General features: G+C 41.0%; 1 protein-coding gene across 5 annotated transcripts in view; it reads left to right on the top strand.

Moving 5' to 3' along the window:
• Positions 1 to 20,594, top strand: part of ADAMTSL3 (ADAMTS like 3) — a 170,216-nt gene that overhangs the window by 142,783 nt on the left and 6,839 nt on the right. For 4 of the 5 annotated variants that reach the window (XM_030228420.2, XM_018913899.3, XM_050978707.1 and 1 more), the window contains exons 21-26: positions 1,042 to 2,104; positions 4,147 to 4,274; positions 4,624 to 4,752; positions 15,509 to 15,691; positions 17,689 to 17,808; positions 18,444 to 18,656. In XM_030228420.2, the coding sequence (XP_030084280.1) occupies positions 1,042 to 2,104; positions 4,147 to 4,274; positions 4,624 to 4,752; positions 15,509 to 15,691; positions 17,689 to 17,808; positions 18,444 to 18,656 (1,836 nt within the window). The remainder of the gene's footprint in view (positions 1 to 1,041; positions 2,105 to 4,146; positions 4,275 to 4,623; positions 4,753 to 15,508; positions 15,692 to 17,688; positions 17,809 to 18,443; positions 18,657 to 20,594) is intronic. The other variant, XR_007778529.1, reaches the window with a different exon arrangement.

Below are 20,594 nucleotides of genomic sequence, written 5' to 3'. Positions count from 1 at the left end.
CTCCGCTGATCAAAGCGGGCACTGCTGCCAGCCCTGAGCAGCACAGCGGCTTCCAAAACACCCCCTGTGCCTCCCAGCTCTGCCGGGAGAGCCTGCCCGTGGTACTGTTCATCCAGGCAGATCCCTAGAAACCTTCCAGCATCTTCATCCAGGCAGATCCCTAGAAACCTTCTGGCATCCAGGTGCCTGCAGTTCAGTACAGGAGGAGTTTCATAACACCCAGTGTCTCTATACACAGCCTGCACAACGCTTTATGCTGTTATTGCATACTGCTTTTTTAATTCATCTGATCACTCTATTCAACCTCTCAAAAATCTGCCTTATTTCTCTCTTTCCTTGCTTCCCTCCCTGCTTTCTTGGCACAATACTGTCAACAACCATCTTTCAACCCTAATGAATTACCCTCAGCGTGTGATTACAGCGTGGCTTTGCCTGTTGCGTGTGCTGTGTCTTCCCTGACTGTTTCTTTCACCTCCTGCACTGCTATCAGTTTGGCTTGACTCAGGGAACCAGCAAGCCAGCCAACATTTTAAATAAGAGTCAAGGGGAGCCTTACATTTTGGAGAGATTTTGTTTTATTTAGGTCATTCTGCACTCAACAGTGCTCAAATGTGGGGAAAGTGATAATGTGTTCACATTTTTTTTAATTCAGTTTTTTCATTTCCATCATGCTTAGCCTTTCCGAGGCAGCAGTAGGAAATATGAACATTTACATGGAGTAATATGTGGTATGTGTACGTTTCCATTCATATATCTGTGCGCTATCAACCTCCTTCACACAGGTATATCTTGCCTGGATCCATTTATTGTTAGGAGATTTGGGGAAGAAGCAATAGAGTTCTTGGCCAAAGCAAGGGAATGTTAGGGTTTCATGTTGTTCATATTTTTGCATTTTTGTGACTCAGATAAAATTCCTGTGTGTTACAGTCTGACTTGAACAAAGTCAGGACAAGCTCTTTCAAGCATTCTCTGAAGAAAAGCAGATTTTGTAAGCATGACTGCCAATGACTAGATGCTTTTCAACACGTTCTTTTCTTGCAGAGATCAAGCCCAAGCTTCCAGCAAAGTTTTCTGCCCACGGACCTCAGATTGTGAGCATTCACCGAGTTTATATTCAGACGCGGCCAGAGAAGCGCATCAATTTTACCATAGGAAGCCGAGCCTACCTACTCCCAAAAACATCAGTGGTGATTAAGTGCCCCGTGAGAAGGTTCCAGAAGTCCCTTATCCGCTGGGAGAAGGATGGGCAGCACTTAGAAAACTCCAAAAGGCTTGGCATCACTAAGTCAGGCTCGCTGAAAATCCACTCCCTGGAAGCTGCGGACATTGGCGTGTACCGGTGCATCGCAGGCTCTGTGCACGAGAGCTTTGTGCTCAAACTCATCGGGACTGACAACAGGCTCATCGAGCCCCCTTCCCCTCGAAAGCAGCCCAGCCACCCAGATCACAACGAGGCCAACAGCCTCGGGGCCAAATGGCACAAGATGAGCAAAATGTGGCAAATGTGGAGCAAGAAGAACGAGCTCTACCTGGGTGACAGGCAAGTCAGTGATCAGCCGTTCCTGCGGAACCTTGGGAGCAATTCAGCAGAAGAGTTCAGCTCTCGAGAGTTCAGGAACAAGCGCCTGGAGGCTGCAGTTCTCCAGGGTGCTTACAGCATGGACACTGCTCACTTCGAGGAGCTCATGAGGAACATGAGCCAGCTCATTGAAACTGGAGAAGTCAGCGATGACCTGGCGTCCCAGCTCATCTTCCAGCTGATTGCTGAATTATCCAGGCATCCACAACCAACTGCTGACAAATGGAAGGGGGCCCAGGATGAGAAAATTTCCTCAAAACTCCTGAGCAAATCGCCAAACGAATCTGAACGTTTCAGCACAAAGGCGGTCGATAAGTTAATGTTTGACCAGAAGGTTCCAGTTATTATGAGGCAAAAGGAAATTCCTCAAGTTTCCTTCAACAAAACAGTAACTGTACGAATTGGAAATACAGTTTTTCTGACCAAGAATACTCATGCTGTCAATCTACTGTGTGAAACAGCTGGTATGAGTGAAGTGAAATATACTTGGACAAAAGATGGCGAGACATTAAAAGCCTCTGCGAAGTAAGTGAATAGCTTCTCTTTTACTTTTGAATGACTTACTATGTCGCTGTCGACTGAAAAATCCACCCTGCTGTGCAATATTAGAACATACTGTTGTAAAAATGAGATAAGCATGGCCACTGGGCCTGCCATCTTTCTAGTTAAGTAATTTATTTTTATTCTTTCAAGTGTCTGTCACGTTGTTTGGCTTTACTGACATCCAAGTGTTTGGCCATTTCCAGGATACTACATAGGATGATTTACTATTTTTATAAGGTGAAGTGTTTTGGATGTCCTGGCTGTATTTTTTGATCTGCTTTAATCATTTCTGCTGTGTCAGAAAAAGAGCAGATTTACCCTCAAATTAGAGAGGCTATTGGATTAGTTCAGATACTAAATACAGTGGGAACACATTAAAAACATCTGCCATGGTATAGATAAAAAGAAGTCTTAGCCCTTACTCATTTTAAGAAGGGAAAATATAAATGGTACCCACACCATTCTTCAACACACTATTTAGGTATTACTGGAGCTGCATTACTTTAATTGAAAAAGAAAAATATGGGCTTTTATTTATGTTTTTCAATGCTTTAAAATATTTCTGTTGAGGACAGTGAAATTCAGAATAATAAAGAACCTGTATTACAATCATATTTGAGCATGACAAATGAGTACAGCAAGCTGTTGCAATCAGATATTTGCTCAAGACTGAGCAAATACTTCTACTTCAGTGCTGATAAATTAGAAGCTCACCTGGTAATATTAACATTAACTTTGTTTGTGAGCCTCTTGGAATTATAACTAGCTCTTGAGTAATGAAAAAACTGGTTCTGAAATGATAAAGACGCTTTTGGATATTTCTCAACATATTTAACTGATTAAATGCATTGCCAAGAAAAATATACTTCTGCAGGGCTATCAATTAAAGCAAAGACACTGAAATGAAGCCATTATAAAAAGTGAAAATGTTTTTGGAATCATGTGGCTTCCAACAGTTGTGTTTATTTTGTGAAATGTCCGTGATTTTTCATTAATTTGTAGCAAGTGATACTTCAGTTTTTGTGGACATGATGATGTTTTGTTTGTTCATGAGTGTGTTTGCTTCCTAATTTTAGCCCAGACTGATGTTCTTGCACTTAAGGCATGTATTAGAAAAGTAGATTTATTTCCTAATTTTTTTCCCAGTAAGGTTTCTTGTACACAAATCTACATGTATGTGTGTGGACCCAAAAGGGATGTTAACAGCATTGCATCTGAAAGAGTGTGAGGAGGTAAATGGTCTTTATATGCCAGGTTTGTAAAGAAGGATGTACTTGAGCCATGCATGAGGTGGCTTGTTTTGTTGAGACACAAGGATTTTTAATATTATTTTTTGTTAATCTATTATGTAAATGTACTCAGCGTGGGAAAACACCAGCTGCAGGTTTTTGGGATGTGCTGAGTGTATGGCAAGTCACATAACTTAGTGCTGAGAAATGTAACAGAGGAGAAAAATTGTTATTTTCAGCCTCTTCCCCAGGCTCTGATAATCCTCAGAGGACAGGCAAGGTACTCAAGACACCTGTGAGGTTTTGGTGGGAGACTTTAACTTCAATGATGACATTTTAAAAAAGCCCCAACAATCCCAATCCCATAGCAATTTGAAAGTCAGATCAGGCAGGCCATAGATTTGTGAATTCCCCAATCCTGCTGAAAACCAAGCTTGCTCCAGAGAGATCAATTTCTTGCCAAGCCTAATACTTTTAATTGTGGTATTCTGATTTATTCACACTTTTGTGCCCAGGGGATCCTGGTTTGTGGTAGCAAACTCACTGCCCTTCCAAGGGCTGCAAAGTAGGACACAGCCTGTAGGAGAAGGGGATGTGAACAATCCTCCCTGTGTGTGTCCCTGAGTGCTCCCCTTTTGCCAGCAGAGAGGAGGCAGAGCTGGGACTGCCTGTGCTGCTCTGGATCTGCAAACTCCTAAGAAGGAGCTTTGCTGCTCTATCTGTAACTCTTGCAAGGGGATTCAGCTGGGTTTGTCCCAGGGTAGTAACCCTTGTATTTCCTTGGTTATTGTGCAGGGTGATCCTGGACACCCCTGGAAGAGTGCAGATTCGGAATCCTGCCCAAAAGGAACTCGGTACCTATGGATGCCTGGTTGTTAATGACTCTGGTTTTGACATGGAAACATCACTGCTGTTGCATGCAGGTAAAACAGTGGTGTTCCACACAACCAGGCTTTTACACACACACACACCCTTATATACACATATAGACTACATATGTGTGTATAAATATATGCACATAAACACCCATGCCCACTGCAGTGTGAAATAGTGTCTTTTATTGAAATTCTGCCTGATTTAATAGGCAGCAGTAAGTTGGCCTTGCTGCTCTAAAACCACAGCAGGTGTGAACTCAGTCTGCCTGTATCTGTCCCACCTGTCTTTTCTGGCTGCTGCTTTGCAGACTGAATTCTGTTCCAAACGTGATGAATTTAAATACAAGATCTATGTTTAGAAGTTAAATAAAGCTTTACTATCCCTTTCATTTCAAAGAGGTGCCTGTCATCTTGTCCTCTGTGTTAAATATGACAAATCTGGAAGCCAGCAGTTTCTCAACAGTTGTTGGAGGTACAATCGTGGCAAGAATTGGAGCAAATATTTTGATTGAATGTCCAGTGAAAGGTAAGTAAGAACTGTGATGTTGCTTGTAATGTTGGAATCAGAAATTTACCTTATATCTTGAAATAAATTACCATTGAAGCCTGAAAGTCATTGATCATTAATGTTTTTTAATTATGCATGTCACCCACACCAGTCCTATTTCTTTTCTGCCTGTCACTTCAATTTACATACACATTTGTAGGTTCAGGGTTTCCCTAAAATGGACTTTCTTTCCAAGAAGTGGTCTAGGGCTCCACTACAGAGCTTAAAGCCCACCAGGGTGAGGGGCTGTCTTGCTGCATTGGTGAGCATGGCCAGCTGACTTGCTCATCAAAGAACTTTCCTTATCCCTGTTGGAGATGTACATCTGTCTAGACTATTGTTAAAACTGAAAATGAAATCTCCAGCCGTAGCCTAATACAACTTTAAACCTGCTGGTGAAGTAAACTCACCTTTTAGATCCATCAGTCTGCAGCTGCAGTGAGGAAACAAAGGAAAGTGCCGAGCTATGAGAGAATACAGATATTTTCTAGCTCAACATCTGTGGAGGAAGAATAATATCAATCAGAATTAACATGCATTAAGAAGTTCACTCCTGCATTTTACTTTCTAACCCTTTGCTGGAAAGGTACCTATTTTCTTTTTAATCTTACCATTGCTATCTGTGAGGTTTTAAAGTGTAATATTTCAGTCACAGCAGCAATATTCTGTCAAACATTTAATAAGCTGAGCTCAGCCTTTTGTGGAGATGATGTGTGAAAGTGCAAATAACCACGAACGTTGCAAGTGAGTGCAGAGGACAACCTCAGAGCAGCCAGTGTGCTGCTCACATTTATGTGCTGGGAAATGCAGATCAGAGGGTGTTGATAGTGAACCAGGGTAGTGATAGAAATATATAAATGCAAATAGCTCTGCATACAATAGTGGCGCCAGGCTGACATGTATTGGGACATGTGGCTCTGCTATTCACCGTTGTACCAAGGCTAAGTCTTTGATGAAGTAATATTTTCCAACTATAGTTTGGCAACTCCGTGTATAACTGACCTACATCTCAAATTCAGCAGAGAGTTCATGTCACACTGTTAATATTAATATTGTTAGGATGGGTAAGCAGTTAGCAATTTAAATATAAATTAATATTTTCACATGGGACTGTAGATTTCCAAATGCTTCAGAACTGTATATATTGGTGAGCCAAACTTTAGTTATGCTGAGACACCAGTGTTGACTTAGAAAGTGATTTATCTAATTGCTTTATTTCCTGTCACTGCCAAGGAAGTAAGTATTACTGTTTGTGAATAAAATAGAGCTTGCATGTCTTAAAATGTCACAAAGTCTGGAAGCAGAAAAACTTTTGCAGTGATGTAAGCAGAGTTTTCCTGTTCTTCTTTCCTTAATGGAAAGTAATAAACCACTAACTTCAGAAGATTGAATTTAATAGCACCTTATGCTGGTACATTTGTCTGATGGGTGGGACCCAAAAATGTGTCCATTTGCAGTGTAGGAGGATGAGAACTTCATTGTGAATGCTGATAAAAGATGATGTGAATGATCAGACCTGCAAAAGTAATGATAAGAGAGCCCTTCTTGCAGAGTCAGGGAGACCTGGGCTGGATCTGCCGCACCTCTTCCTCACTGCCCTTCCTCCTGACTGCTCTGCAGAGGATGGGTTTGCCCTGGGAGTTTCAGTGAGTGAAAGATCACTGGATGAGCCTTTGTGCTCTCCATGTTCTGCCAGGAGTTTATTCAGGATCCTTCCACACAGACATGACTCATGCAGATTCCTCACTGGTGTCACATCTGGTCCTTGGGACTCCTGCTAGCCCCCAGAACAGTTCTCCACCAGAAGAGCCATCTAATGAATAAAGTGTCTGTGTGCATGAAGAGTATTAGTGCCATGTCAGTAGTGGAATTATTACTTTTAAATTTCTTGGCTGCAGTGACCTCTGAGGGTTTTTTTCTGTAGAATGAATAACCCAAAGGACCTTTCTAGAGTTGTTCAATCCATGGTTTCTTCTGCAAAGAAATTGACCTATTGAAGATGTGAACTTTAATATTTGGTGCAGCATTGGCCTTTTGGGTACAAGTTTGTTTTCTTTTTCGTTGTTGATAATTTGGTTCTTTTATCCTTTTGAAAACCTTTCTCTCACACTCCAAAAATCATATTGAGATTGTAAAAAGCTCCTTGAATTGCTGAAGACCAGTGTGTCCTAGTGAACAGAAGAGCATCAAAAGAACAGAATAAGAAAAGTTAGCTGAACTGTACAAACTGGTGGTTTCTCTTTTCTCTTCTTAGTTTATAACAAGACCATTTTTCCACTAATTATAATAAGCTCCCTTTTATAGCTCCCACACGAGCATATGTTAGAAGATATTCATGCATTCTGGGTAGATTCATATTCCATTCTTACAGCCAAGAGCTTTTCAATCAACCCACATGGTATAAATATCAATACTGATTGCTCCAAATTGCTCTTGGATAACATTTATTGTATTTGCAGAAAAAAACCGTCTTGTGATTATTGCTAAAATAAACTAAAACTGTCAGACTCCATTTATTGTAAAAACTTTGAAAGTTCTAAGTTGAAGAGAGGGAAGAGTGGAAATGTGAATAAAATGTGCATTGTCTGCCGCTTGCTGGTGAGAGCAGGGAAGCGACACACGGGGGGCTGAGGTTGTTTACACTTCTCTTTGCAGCTCTGAAATGTCTTGGCACACAGGCCTTGAATAGTAGAATCTGCACCTTCATCCAAATTCTGCATTCCTATGAATACATTTTGGCTCTCTAATAATAACATGCTGATAAAAAATTGTAGAAATACACAAAGCCTGTTGTGTCTTTTTGCACAGAATTTTCACAAAGGTGGACCAAGTATTTGCTGTCAGTGTTGGAACTTGAAAAAGGTCCAGAAAAATCAAGATTTTGCTTTTTCCATCTGTTGCTTCATTTACCCACACTATTCCAAATGTAACTGTGATGCTGTTCTTTGTCTTCCATGCTTATCCCCTTTAGAAGACATCAGTGAAGAAATATAGAAGTTTAATACATAAGATTTTGGCTCCTCATTTATTTTAGGTTTTATTCTATGTTTTAAAGGATATTAATAATAGATTTCAAAATTTTAAAGGAATGTGTACAGATTTATTTTATGAGGAAGGAATGACAGTATTTATAATTAGTATAATAGAAGGAAAATCTTTTGCTCTTCTGCTTTTTATGGGAAGTGCTTCTTCATTAGAGGTTTTTGTTGGGATCAGGCTTAAGCAGGTAGGACTGAAAGATGTTCAAAAGCTTAATTGTGCTTTGCTTTGTGTCTGATAACAGACAAGAAACCTGAAAACTGACTCCCTTTGGATGTGACTAAACTGGAGGGTGTGCCTGGGGACTGTGCCTGACACTTTGCCAATATTATGGGCAGTGTGGGCTGAGGGTCCAGGCAAGACTGCCTGCATGGTCCAAAGCAACCCTCATCCAAACACACATTGAGTGTCTTTTGGGACATTGGTTCCTACCAGGTCTCTGTAAGAACACATTCCTGGGGTTTTCCACTACTTTCTGAGGCAGATAGAGCCTCAGGGAGGTGGGGGACATCCCTAAATTGAAATTGTTTACAGCACTGATTTTTTTTTTTTTCCCCTCTCACGGCTTTGCTAATTTGAAAAGAATTTTCCTTTAAATTTCTGATTCAGGAAGGGTTAAGATGGATTGTGTTAGAGGAAGGTAAAATTTCAAATACTTCCTACCTCAATTTGCAAAAACCTCTTTGGAAGTTGCCTAGGCCAAGTTTAACAAATTCTAATTATGCAGAGAAAGAGGTTGCCTCAGTGGTTAGCACCTGCTTAAATGACTGAAGGAAGAAGTGGTTAAATTTACAGTGAAGAGAGAGTAGGGTGCCCCAAAGGCTGCTCTGGGATCTTTGATGCTCAACATTTTTATAAAAGTTCTCCGAAGGAATGTGATCAGTTAGTTGACTAAAACTGTGAAGAATAAAGATTTATAAAGGTTAATGTATCTAAAACTCCCTGCAAAGACTTGCAGCAGGATGATCACACAAGTAACATTTAAAAAATGAGCTCAAAGGATGTTCAGAGCTGATATTTGCAGAATAAATGCACATATAGAACAAATAACCTTAAAGGCAGACCAGTGCATGTGGCTGTCCCTGCAGGACTGGCAGTCAGAGAAAGGTCTGTGCAGTGATGGTTCTCAGCTCCGTGGAGCACCAGCACCCTTGCTGGGGGCTGTCCAGACCAAAACTAATGGCAGAGGAATGGATGAAATAATAGAAAATATAAATGGGCCATTCTTTAAAACTGTGGTGAATCCTGTCTGCAACTTGCTGACCTCATCTCAAAAATGATATAGTAGAGCTGGAAGAGGTAGAGAGAAGAGCAGAAGAGCAGACAGGCATGAGCTAAAGGCGACTTCTGGAGGGTATTTTGAGGTAGAGTTATTCAATAGATGACATGATTTTTGTGCTTTGCCTACACATCCCCAAGTGCACATTGTTGGACAGAAAATGCAGAATTAAGTGGACTTCAGGTCTGACTAAGGATAGCAATTCTTGTGTAGTGCTTTGATTTCTGATAAAATAATATTTTTGAAGTCCATGTTTATGTATCTACTTTGTGATGACAAACATCTGATGGTAAAGTGTGATCCCTGCTGATGCAGTACTGTTATTCAGGGAAGTGAAAGTATAGTTATATAATTACACCAGCTGGGTAAACCAGTCTCTGCTAACAGTGCTGAATTGTGGAAGTGCCCTAATGCACCCCAACTGGGTCTTTGTTGGGGGTTCACTGCAGAATGCACTCTAGCAGTCATTAGTTGCTAAATGTAGTTGCCTTATTTTAAATGCCTGATTTTGAAAAATATTAGCCTTAAACTTCTACAGCTGGAAAAAAGATTAAGTTCTCTTTGACAGCCAGAGAGCTAAACAGAGCCTGACAGAGCCGTGGCAAGAGTGGGGTGGGAAGGGGTCTTGCTTTGGGAACCTGTCTTAAGGAGGTCACCAGATGTTGGTAAGAACACCTAAATCCTGCCAGATGCTGCTACCACCTAGGAAGAGGGGCTGCTGCAAGGCTGGTGGGAAGCAGCAGAGGTAAGGCTCTGACAGCTTGCCAGAGAAGGGGCAGTGGCAGAGTGCAGGCTGGGGATAGCACTGAGTGCCAAAATGTCCCATGCTGGTTTGTTCCTGGTGAAGCTGGCAAGATTCATCCAGGTAATTTCAGTAGCAGCAGGTTTAGGCTTTTTAGGGTTCACTGGAAGTTGATTGCCCAGGCGTAACTCAGATGAATATAAAGGCAGTTTGAGAATTCTGCTGGAGAAAATACAAAGGTGTAGCAGTGGAAGCAATTGCTGTGTAGGTTATGCTCAGTGCACTGGAGGTGTTAGGGGGTGTAGGGTAAATAAAAATCAGGTGACATTCATTGTGTGGACATAGCTGACCCAGAATTGATTCCTCTGGAAGGCAGACGTGCAAATTTAGCCTCTGAAATAAGGTAAAGTTCTAGTGAAGTGCAGCAAAATGTGCTTTGTGCCAGCACAGTTCTGCCTTGCTCTTGAATGGGAAACTCAGAATACTTTATGAGATCCTACGTAGCTGGGGGAGAAATTTCTGAAGACGTATCCAGTGTTTTAGAGCAGGTAGGTAGTAGGCCAAGGTTTTTATGGTGTGTAATATTTCACAGGGCTTTCAAGGTTGGAGGAAATTTGTTTTTGAACACTGAATATTTTAAGGGCACCCTATAGTGCAGATTCCTTTTTTTCTCCTTTTTTTACACACGTGTTTTGCAGTCCCATCCGGAGCTAGAGCTTTTTTCCAAAACATTTGCTGTCCCAGGGCCACTCATGGTGGAAAATGACTTTTTTCATGGAACATTGAGTATTGTAGAGCTGCTCCAGTGCTAGTGGAAAATAACCTGTGTTTGAGGTCAGAAAAATAGATTAAACTAATTTTAAAGTTTTATAGCCACTTAGCTCTATAGAAGGACTTTTTAAGAGGATCTAGATCCGTTGTAAGAGTAAGATTTGCATTTTCAAGGTTTTTCTAAAACTAAGAAGGCCTGAGTTCAGGAATGCATCTTTGTTCATGAAGGACAATTACAGCCATCCTGAATTTTAAGTATGTGTTTAATTGTATTCCCTGATAGGGATGGATTTAGTCTCATGCCTAAGTGATTTCCTGACTTGGAGCTGTAGGATGTCATTGTTGGATTCTGCTGCTCTCTGGATCCAGTGATAGATGTCCCATTTGAACCCCTGGGATCTTTGCTGCACTCAGGGATTCTGAGCCTTTGGCAGTTTGGGGGAGTTGAGTCTTTGGGCTCATCCTCAGCTGCATCTGCGTGGAGATGGGGTAGGAAGGAAACAAAGGTGGCTACAGGCCATCTCTTCCCTCTTCCTCCTTCCCCTTTTTGTACTCTCTGGGGATCAAACCAGGAATTATTCAGCTTTTAACCGTTCTTGCTGCAATTCTGTAATGAACAAATGCTCCTGAAGACAGTGTGGAAGTTATTTTAGTTTATTTAAAGTCCCTGTGTAAATCAATCTTTAAGCAAGCAAGAGTCAAGCATCTGCAGTAAAATTCAACCTTGTGCACAGGACAAAATCCTCCATGAATTCCTACAAATATGTCCTAAAGCTTAAGAGTAATTTCAGCTCCTTTAAGGGAAGAAAAAAAATCAAAAGCAACAACTTGGTTTTGGCTTATTTTTGCTTAGTTTCATTTTTCCTTGAATGAGAAAACTGCTTAAAACTCTTAGGTTTTTATTTACATGAGTTCTAAAGGGTAAAAGAGGGCTTTAGGCCTTAACTACTTGCTAGGAAAAAAAAATGGAACTTTTTCTTGGTTTTGATGGTATGCTTGAACTCTGTCCTGCAGTTTCAGTGTATGAAAATTGGTGCTTTTCACACCAGAGCCTGGAAGAGCCTTGTCACAAGAGGAATGTGGGAATTGTGTACTTTGCCTGCTCTTTCCCAAGAGCTCCTAGCTGAGACTCAGCTGAGTGTGCAGAGCTGCATGCCAGTAGGGAAGGGAACTCTTATCTCAGGAGCAGTAAATATGGAATCTAATTTCTAAAGAAGAAGCACTGAAAATCTGCACAGTGGAAAATTTTGCACCTGAAATGTGCTAAAGCTGACTGCATGCTGGGGTTGTGAGATGGAGTTTTATGCAAGGTACTCCTAAGAAAAAAAAACTAAATGCACACCTAAAACTAGTTTTCCTAAGTGTCCTCTAACAGTAGGAGTTTCTCCTGGTAGGAATTCCAGAAATGAAAATATAAACAAGAACTCTGTCTCTCATGAGACATACAGCAGAAAAGGATTTTTCACTGGCCAAAGGAACATACAGATAGAGTGAAGCTGTCCAGAAGGGCTTGAAATGCTTGTGCTGCTTTGCCCAAGAATGTGAAGGAGCTGGACTGTAGGGATGTCTTTTTCTCCAGCTTTATTTCCTTTATCTGTTTCTAGGGTCTCTATTAAGAGATATCTGCCTTTTTTCTGAGTGCTTTCTCTACTGTGTCTCTCTGGATGCCCAGCTCTGAAAGCTTTTATCTCAGTTTTGGGTTCTAAAAGTCAGGGTTAGAGGCCCTGGTTAGATTTCTGGCATAGAGCTGTGTCCTGCCTGCAGAGTCCTCCTCTCTTCTCCTCTCTTCAAGCTCTACTCCAGTCTGTAATAGGTCCCTGAATTCTCTAAAGAATCTTTTTTTTCCCCCTTAACTTAGGACTCAGTCTGAGCATTTTCCTTAATACTGTTAATGCAACTTAACCAAAAGCCAGTGGAGAGGTCAGAGAAGGAGCTTGATTACAAATACCAGCTGCTCTTAAGCACATGGTCCAACATTTCCCAGTCTCACTCTCAGACAGTGAATTGGTTTCCATGTAGTGCAAAGGTGGGAAAAGAAATGGAACCATGAAATGCAAAATCTTGAAGGGTCCTCAGAATGGTTGTGAGGAGGCCAACTCAGAGGGGCTCAGCACACAGTTCACATAACAATGATTAACTCCTAGATTAAAAATCTTACTCCTTGATAGTTTGGGGTAAAACACAGTGCAGGGGTGTTGGGATTATTCCCACTGCTGTTTTGAGCTCAAACATCTCCCCTAAAAGGGAGCACCCGAGGGTGTCCATGGACCATCAGCTGCTGGAAGCCAGCCCTGGTGGTGCTTTCAGTGTGATCTATTTAACTGCTTGTTTTCCATGATTCCCCCTCACACACCCTTGATCTCCCACTGCCAGCAACCCCAGGATGGCCTGGGTGGATTCCTGGTGCATGACAGCTGGGCTGGCCCCTGGCCTGAGGTGCAGGGCTCTGTCTGCACTTCTCCTCAGACCTACAATTTATGTTGGTGTGCTCGCATTATTCGCTTGAGTAATGGCCTGATTTACTCGTGTGTGTGGTATTACTCACTTGTTTTCCCTAAAGAGAAACAAATACAGCTCTTTGGAGAAAGAGAGAGGAATCATTTGCTATAACTTGACTTTAAGGTGTGTGACAGATACCCAGTTTTGAACTTCAAATGAGTGGCAAAGCTATTCTGCAGATGTCTTCTGCAAACTGAACTCCAGTTCACATTTTTAAAGGCTCTACCTGTCTCTGAAAGAGGCACATGCAGAAGAATAAAGACAGGGCAGTTTTTCTGGGACAGCTCTAGGATATAAAGTGTTTGGAAGAAAAATATTTGACTTTAGTTAAATCCTGGGAATGAGCTCCACGTCTGAATCATGTCATGAGAGCAGAGGGAGGACTATCATGAGGTGATATTGCACTGATGTTTGATAGAGGCCCAGGTTAAAAGTTTAAATTTGAACCATTCCAAACGTTTTTGTGTTTTGTGGAATTTGACTTTGAACCTTTTAACTCCAGTCCCATCTCAGCTGTGCTGCTTCTGGCTTCTTTTTGGCTCTGATTGGGCTGCTGGGCTTTGGTGCCAGTGAGGGTAGTCTGGCTGCAAACCTCTAGGTCTTAGAGTAAAACAGCTCAGATGCTCACACCAGCTCCTCAGCCCAGCCCATCTGCAGAGTAAGTATATATGCCTGAATGGCTGTGGAAAGTACAGTGTAAAGGAAAAACGTCTGAGAATTATACACTTTAGCCAGAAATCTGGGTAAAATGGAAAAAAAGACCCTTAAACCAAGACCTCATCCTAATTCCAGATGGATTTTTCAAAGTGGCATAAAGCTGCTTCTAGAAACTCGAAAAACAACCTGGTTTTCAGACCACTGTGCACTCGGCAGATCTTGTTTTAATCAGCTTTATTCAGCAAAACACAGTTCTACATGAGTTTAAAAGCATGGAACAGCTGCTAAATTGTCCAGAATAAAATCTGTGATTACCCAGAGAGGATTTTTGTCCACTGCCTTTCTAGACAAAATGGCGGGGGGAGCTTTTTCCTTCAGTGAAATAGCAAGTTCCAAAAAATATGTCTGGTTCCTATTACAGCAAAGGAAAATCTTGAGGTGTGCATTGGAAGTGCTAAGCCAGTGATTGAAATGTTAAAGTTGTTCCTAAAGGCCATTCCACATCATGAAGACATCATGTGTAAAGTAATCCTGCACAATGATCTGTGAGGAGAGGAGACTGAATTAGCATTCAGGATGGCTGGAGCTTCCAAATGTCCCACATTGGGGTCAGCTCCTGCAGCAGAACCTAGCTGAGGAGTCTTCAGTGAGCACTGACCAATTTATTTAGTGAAAAAAAGGGTTCAGGGGAGAGATTTTTTTTCCATCTGTGACTTGTCCCATCCCCACACTTTTGTGCATGTCTGTGGCTGCTCAGTGTGCCACGTGTGCCAACTTACCCAGTGGCTTCCCCAGGATTTTGGAACTTGGAAAGAACATTTCTGCTGCAGCAGCTCAACCAGAGCCCATCAATGAGGCGTCTGATTTGCCAACTTGCAAAATCTCTTTTTAAAGGCAAGTGTTTGAGGAAAATAAAACAGTTAAAGTCTTCCCACTGGTAGTGTGCCAGTGGAAAAATAATTTCATTAAAAATAATCATTCTAAGTAATTTTTTGATTAAAATTGAAAACGACAAGTTATCTGCCAGAGCTGAGCTCTCAGAGTTCCAGCACTATGGCAGCAGTGATGGTAGAGCTTCAGCTTCTGTTCCACAGTAACTGAGATTGCTTAACAAGAGAACCCCTCTTTTCATTATTTATAGCTCTTTCTGTTCCCTTCACCCTCTGCCATTACAGGCTGTTCAGATCACATCTGCAACTTGGAGAAGTTGTCACAACTGTTTTGGCATAAATTGGCCACATGTATTTTCTAATCTATTTTTTTCTTCAAGACAAATATTGTTGCCCCAATTTTTTCCCTAATTTTTGATAAAATATTTTATCTTCCTTCCTCCCTTCTGTCCTTCCTCCCTTGTGGGAGGCAGGTGAATGAGAAGGTACTGTGCAGACCTTTCCATCAGCTGGCCCTGACTGGGTTTAGTGTGTCACATCTTTCAGTGAGATATGTGAGCACATTGCTTTTGTAGGACTGGCAGCAGTCTGTAACGCTGTCTGTCAGCTGGGCTTGCAGAATTTAACCTTGGAGCTTTATTTTTAGTGGGATGCTGAATTTTAATAGGGCTCACAACAGATATATTTTCTTGTGAGTGTGAAAACTGCTGTTTTTACTGCAATGTTGTTAGTTAGGATTTCACACTCTGTGAAATGACAAAGGAGCTCAGGATTCTTGAGTGCTGTGGTAGCAGTTGGCAACATAAAATTTATGGCTTGTCTCTCACAATAAATGTTTTAATTACTTTCATTTTAAAGGTGTTCCCAAACCAAATGTAACATGGCTGAAGAAGAAGGATGTTTTACCAATCAATTCTTCCCTGGTTTTGAATGGCTCTTTATTTCTGAGGAATGTTTCCTACCAAGATGCAGGAACATACACTTGCAGAGCAACCAATGCTCTCGGAAAAGCTGAGGCTGCATCTGTTCTCCACATAACTGGTAAGAGCTAAATGAGAATTCCTTACTGATAACAAAAGTCAGCCAATTTATAATCAAAGTTTACCCATAAAATAGTTGGGGGCATATTTAACACGTTATTGGAAATTTGAACTTTTTGATTGCATCTGATTCCCTTGGATGTATTCTCTATTTTGTGTTCCTTGTAGTGTGGATCTAGGTACAGATGGTTTGACTTGTGACCTCAAGGTTGCGCCATCTTCTTGCTTCCAGGTGACAAATAATCAGCCCTTAAACCACCTGACACATTAGGAACTAAATCCACTGCCACATGACAGTGAGCCCAGTGCTTCTAACTAGAGACACAGGGCAGGCTTGAGTATTCAGAAAATCTCCAGGGAAACACAGGAAAAAGAAAGCAAAGGCTGGTTTTGGGGTTTGGTGTTAATTTTTTTTAATTATAGAGCCTAATAACATGTAGGGGAGTGGAAAAGAAAAATATCTGATTCTGAGCCCCAAACTCTCAGAATAGAAAATGTAAAGAAAAAACTCCATGTTAATATCACTATTGTAAGTAGATTAATCATGTAATTCTGAAACGCAATCACACCTTGCAAATCACTGCAGTCATTGGGTCATTTGGCTCTAGAGGTGAGCTGTCCCACCCTTTGCTGTGCAAAGTGCAGCACAGCTCCTGACCAGTCCTGCTACACACATCCCCTTCTTGGGCACACACCTGGGGCAGGTTGTGGATCTTTGGGGCTGTTGGCTGAAGAGGATGTTCCAGAGACAGAGCAGGAGCCTCTGTGTGAGGATGAGTGCAGACTGAAGCTGCCTTCCTGCTTTCAGTTTTCCTGGAGTACATCAAAACTTCAGATGTGCCAGAGAGGAATATTGTTATAATGATGTGACTGGAGTATTGCTCACAAGAATCTAAATTTTGTTTCAATTCCTGGTCATGTGACATTAGTTTAAATAAATCTGGGGTGGATAGGAGAGGGCCAAATTCTGCAAGTTTTTGGCTGTGCAAGACTGCAGTGAAAGGGGAGGACTTCTGCTGTCAGGACTTGCAGATTGCAGTGGCTCAGTGTTGTCTGAGACATGCCATCAGATTTTTGGCTTGGCTACAGGACTTGCTTGCCTGATCAGGGCCAGTCCAGCAGTAGCAAAGTCTGTGCAGCCTTTCCAATAAAACTCCCTAAGGGCTGATGAGGCAATCAGTCCTTTGCCTGTGGAACTGGCCTAGCTGTGGTTTTGTGTGGTTTTTTTTGTCCTGGTGTTTACAGCCAGGCAGGAGGCTTTGTACAGAAATCACACACTGAGGAAAAATGGTGAGCCAATGTGAAATGACCCAGAGAAGCTGGAATATAGCAAAATATTTAAACCCTTCTGGAAGGAGAGACATAGATGTTATGTACATTCATTAGAACAGAAATGTTGACTAAGTGGTAAGAACTGTGTGTTACTGACAGATTGCCCACATTTTTGGCAGTTTTTCTGCCAGCATATGAGAAAAAGGAGGAGTTGCTATAGTGATGGGCATTTGAATCTGCATTCATTATGCTATCTCTATGCATAATGAGATTTCAAAAGATGTTCTTTTTTCTGTTATAACATTTTGTCATAATTCTATCTAATGGAACAGAGGAATTGGCCAGATTCCACTGAGAGAATTATTTTTCTTGCAATTTCTGTGTGCAGTGAAATAATAAATAATGTTGTCATGAAAAACAGGAAATACATCCTGTAAGTCTTGTTTTTACACTGTTACAGGCTTGTTATTCTAACATATTCAATAAATTTATTGATTTATTGAATTATTCAGAAACTTGCATAAACATAAATTATTTCCCTGTACATGTGCCATTTATTTCCTAGACTGATAATTTAACTGCATAAGTGAAGTTGATCCTAAAGAATTCCAAACTGCTATTGTCTTTCTGCATCATAACTAGCATGCTGGATATTTTGATATGAAATGTTTTTTGGCATAATGATTTAATTCTTGCTCAGAAGAGATCTTATGCACTGTGTTGCAGAACAAAAACTTACAGAGAACAACACTCAGTTATTGAAGGGAAGCAGAAGGAAGCGTGTCCTGATGGCATCTGGGATTGGTACAAATGTCACTGTGGCACCTGGTGATCCACTGAGGATAGGTGTGTTGTCTGTTCTTCTTTTTCATTAATATTATTGATTTATTTTACTAAAATAGAGGGGGACCCATGGAAAAAAGTGAGTGCAATTGTGAGGTGAATCACCCTGACACTAATGCCATGTGACTGCTCTTTGAGCTTCCCTTGAAAAAATGGAAGGGATTCAGCTGGGCTCTGTTTGTGGTTTTTTCCTGTCTAAATCCATGCCTTTGTTTCCATCCCTGCCTCTGCCCTGTGGAGTGAAAAAGCAGCAATTTCATTTAATGCATTTATTACTCCTTTCCCAAACAGATAGAAGGTCTTTAATTGCAGACCTATTTGCATATGGTAGAGTCTGGGTTGAAATTTTTGTTCCATTTAAATCATTGCTCTACCCTTCCACTTTGTTCCTATAGAAGTTAAGTTTATAAGAACTTACTGAAAGGGAAATGATGGAGAAGTGTGCTAAGTACACACAGCTTACAGAGTTCATCAGTCAGGATGCTGGGCCCTAGCTTGGACTTTAGTGGATTTCTGCATATTCTTGTTTCTGTTTAGAATGGCAATGGCCTTTATGTAGAATCACACACTTGTTCACACTTGTTCACCAATGTTTCCATGTGCTGAGAAAAACCTGCTAAAATGCTGTTGGTTTTTAGGTTGCCCAGTGCTGCCCAGTCACAGGAATACAGTCCAGTGGCTCTTTGGAGACAGCCCAGTTGAGGAAGTCCAGACCTTGGAGTACAGAACCCTGGTTGGGGGTCGTATCCTGGAGGTGAACACCAACTCTGGTCAATTTGCTGGACAATTCCACTGTCGGACTTCAGCTAGTGCAAAACTAATGTCAGTTTGGGTAAATGTCAAGAAGGAAGGTTTGTTGACAATTATATGACAAATTCTTGTATTTTAAAAATATCTTCTTTTGCTGTCTAAAGACTTTCCTGATAACTAACCTTCTTTTCTCTGTTGAAAGTAATTAATCAATACATTGCTTCATGTATGGTCTTATTTAAATCAGTAGACAATGCCATACTCAGGGCTAGATATGGTAATTATTGTGCATCAAATATCCTGTGGGGGTTCTTTCTGCTTGCCTGTGTACCAGAGAAGCTGAGAGAATGTGTCTTTCTGCTTAAACAGTTTTAAATCAGACAGGTTTTTTCAACTTCTCCTTCAACAAACTTCTCCATGGTAGCCCACCAAACTGAAACAAAACTGACTTTGAGGTCATCTTTGGAAATATCTTCCTTATAATAAAAATAATTTTAATGTAATTGCCACATTCCAGGACCATCACAATTAATATGGTAGTGATCTTACTGCAGGCACCTGTAATCACATCGATATGCTAGGGCACACTGCACACTCACAGATTGCCATGTGAAATTCTCAAGAATATCTTGTAAGATTCCCCAGCATTAGCTGCTGTAAGCTTTTCTCTATGCTTTATCTCTTCACACATCAGTTTGATTTGGCTTATGGCTGATGTGCAGGGGGCTCAAGCAGCTGGATCAGATCCCCTGGGCTCCCTGTGAGGATGTTCTTGGTGACTGTTCATGGGTGAGGAGGGCCCTGGAGTGCCTGAGGTTGTGCAGGAAGTTACAGTTCCTAAGGAATCTTACTGAGATATATCTACAATCAAAACATTTACTTCTCAAAATCAAATGTAAGTCAGAAAACACCCTAACAGAACTTTTCAAAAAACTAGGTTCAGCCCTAGATACTAATCTAAATCTCATTTTAGTCAGAATTTCTGCCAGTTATTGAACTGTCCCCCTGCAGTCTTCAGCTGCACTGCCTTTTGGTTGCCCAATCCCCTCTACAGTCAGGTTGGGCAGGATTTTGGGGTGATTCCATTTTCTAGTTCTGAGCTTTAACTGTGATTGACACTTAAGTAAAATTTCATCACTGCCATACCCATGCACTTGTGAGGCTGTAAAACCCCCTTGGTGGTTTTTGCACAGTAGGCATTTTGAGGGCACTTCTGAGCAGTGTCATCCTAGTTAAACAAACAATACAGTCTCTCCATCATAGCTGCAGTCAGTAAATTTAACTATTTCTACTTTGAAAAAGGCCCTTTTGTATTATTTTAAGAAATCCAGAAGTAATAAGGAAACATTGAAAAACAATAAGTTAAAGAATTCATTATGTGCTGCAAGAGTGAGTCTGTGGACACAGCTGGTAGCTATCAATTATTCTTGGTTATTATAGAAAAACCTGACTCCTTCTGTGATCACATAAAAATCTGTCAACATTGCATAGTACTTCATCTTTTACCAAGTGTCAAAAAAAATTGTGGAGGAAGGGGTAAGTGTGGAATTTTGACTAAATATAAAGGTAGTAATTGTTAGAGGTGATCGGTTTTTAATATAAAACGCTCTTTAGAACAAATTCCTTTTTTCATCTTGCCAGATGCCTCAGTGGCAAATTATTTTTACATTAAATACTTCTCTGTAGTTTAGTACAGGATTTTCTTAAATCCTAAAATTATGTGAGGTGTCTGGAGCAAGATGAGTTTTGTTCAGGACAAACTTGCTGTTGAACAGCAGGAAACCTAGAGAGCCTGATTTACAATTTCCTCTTTTTAATGCTCATTGTATAAAAATGTTATGAAAGTTTTAAAGGAAGCTCATCAGTTCCTACTGTGAGCCAGGTTCTGCCCTTCATGTGCTGATCTCATCTGCCTTCTAGAGGGCTTCATGCTCATAGGTAAGGGCTGAACTTGAGGGGAAGCTGAGCAGAACTAAAATTTAGTTCTACTTTGGCCCATGGTCCCCTTTCACAGTGCTGAAATATTTGCTTTTCTACAG

The sequence above is a fragment of the Serinus canaria genome, chromosome 10, assembly GCF_022539315.1.
Source record: "Serinus canaria isolate serCan28SL12 chromosome 10, serCan2020, whole genome shotgun sequence".
Taxonomy (NCBI): Eukaryota; Metazoa; Chordata; class Aves; order Passeriformes; family Fringillidae; genus Serinus; species Serinus canaria.
The sequence above is the reverse complement of the archived record's forward strand: the minus strand, read 5'-3'. Positions and strand labels throughout refer to the sequence as shown.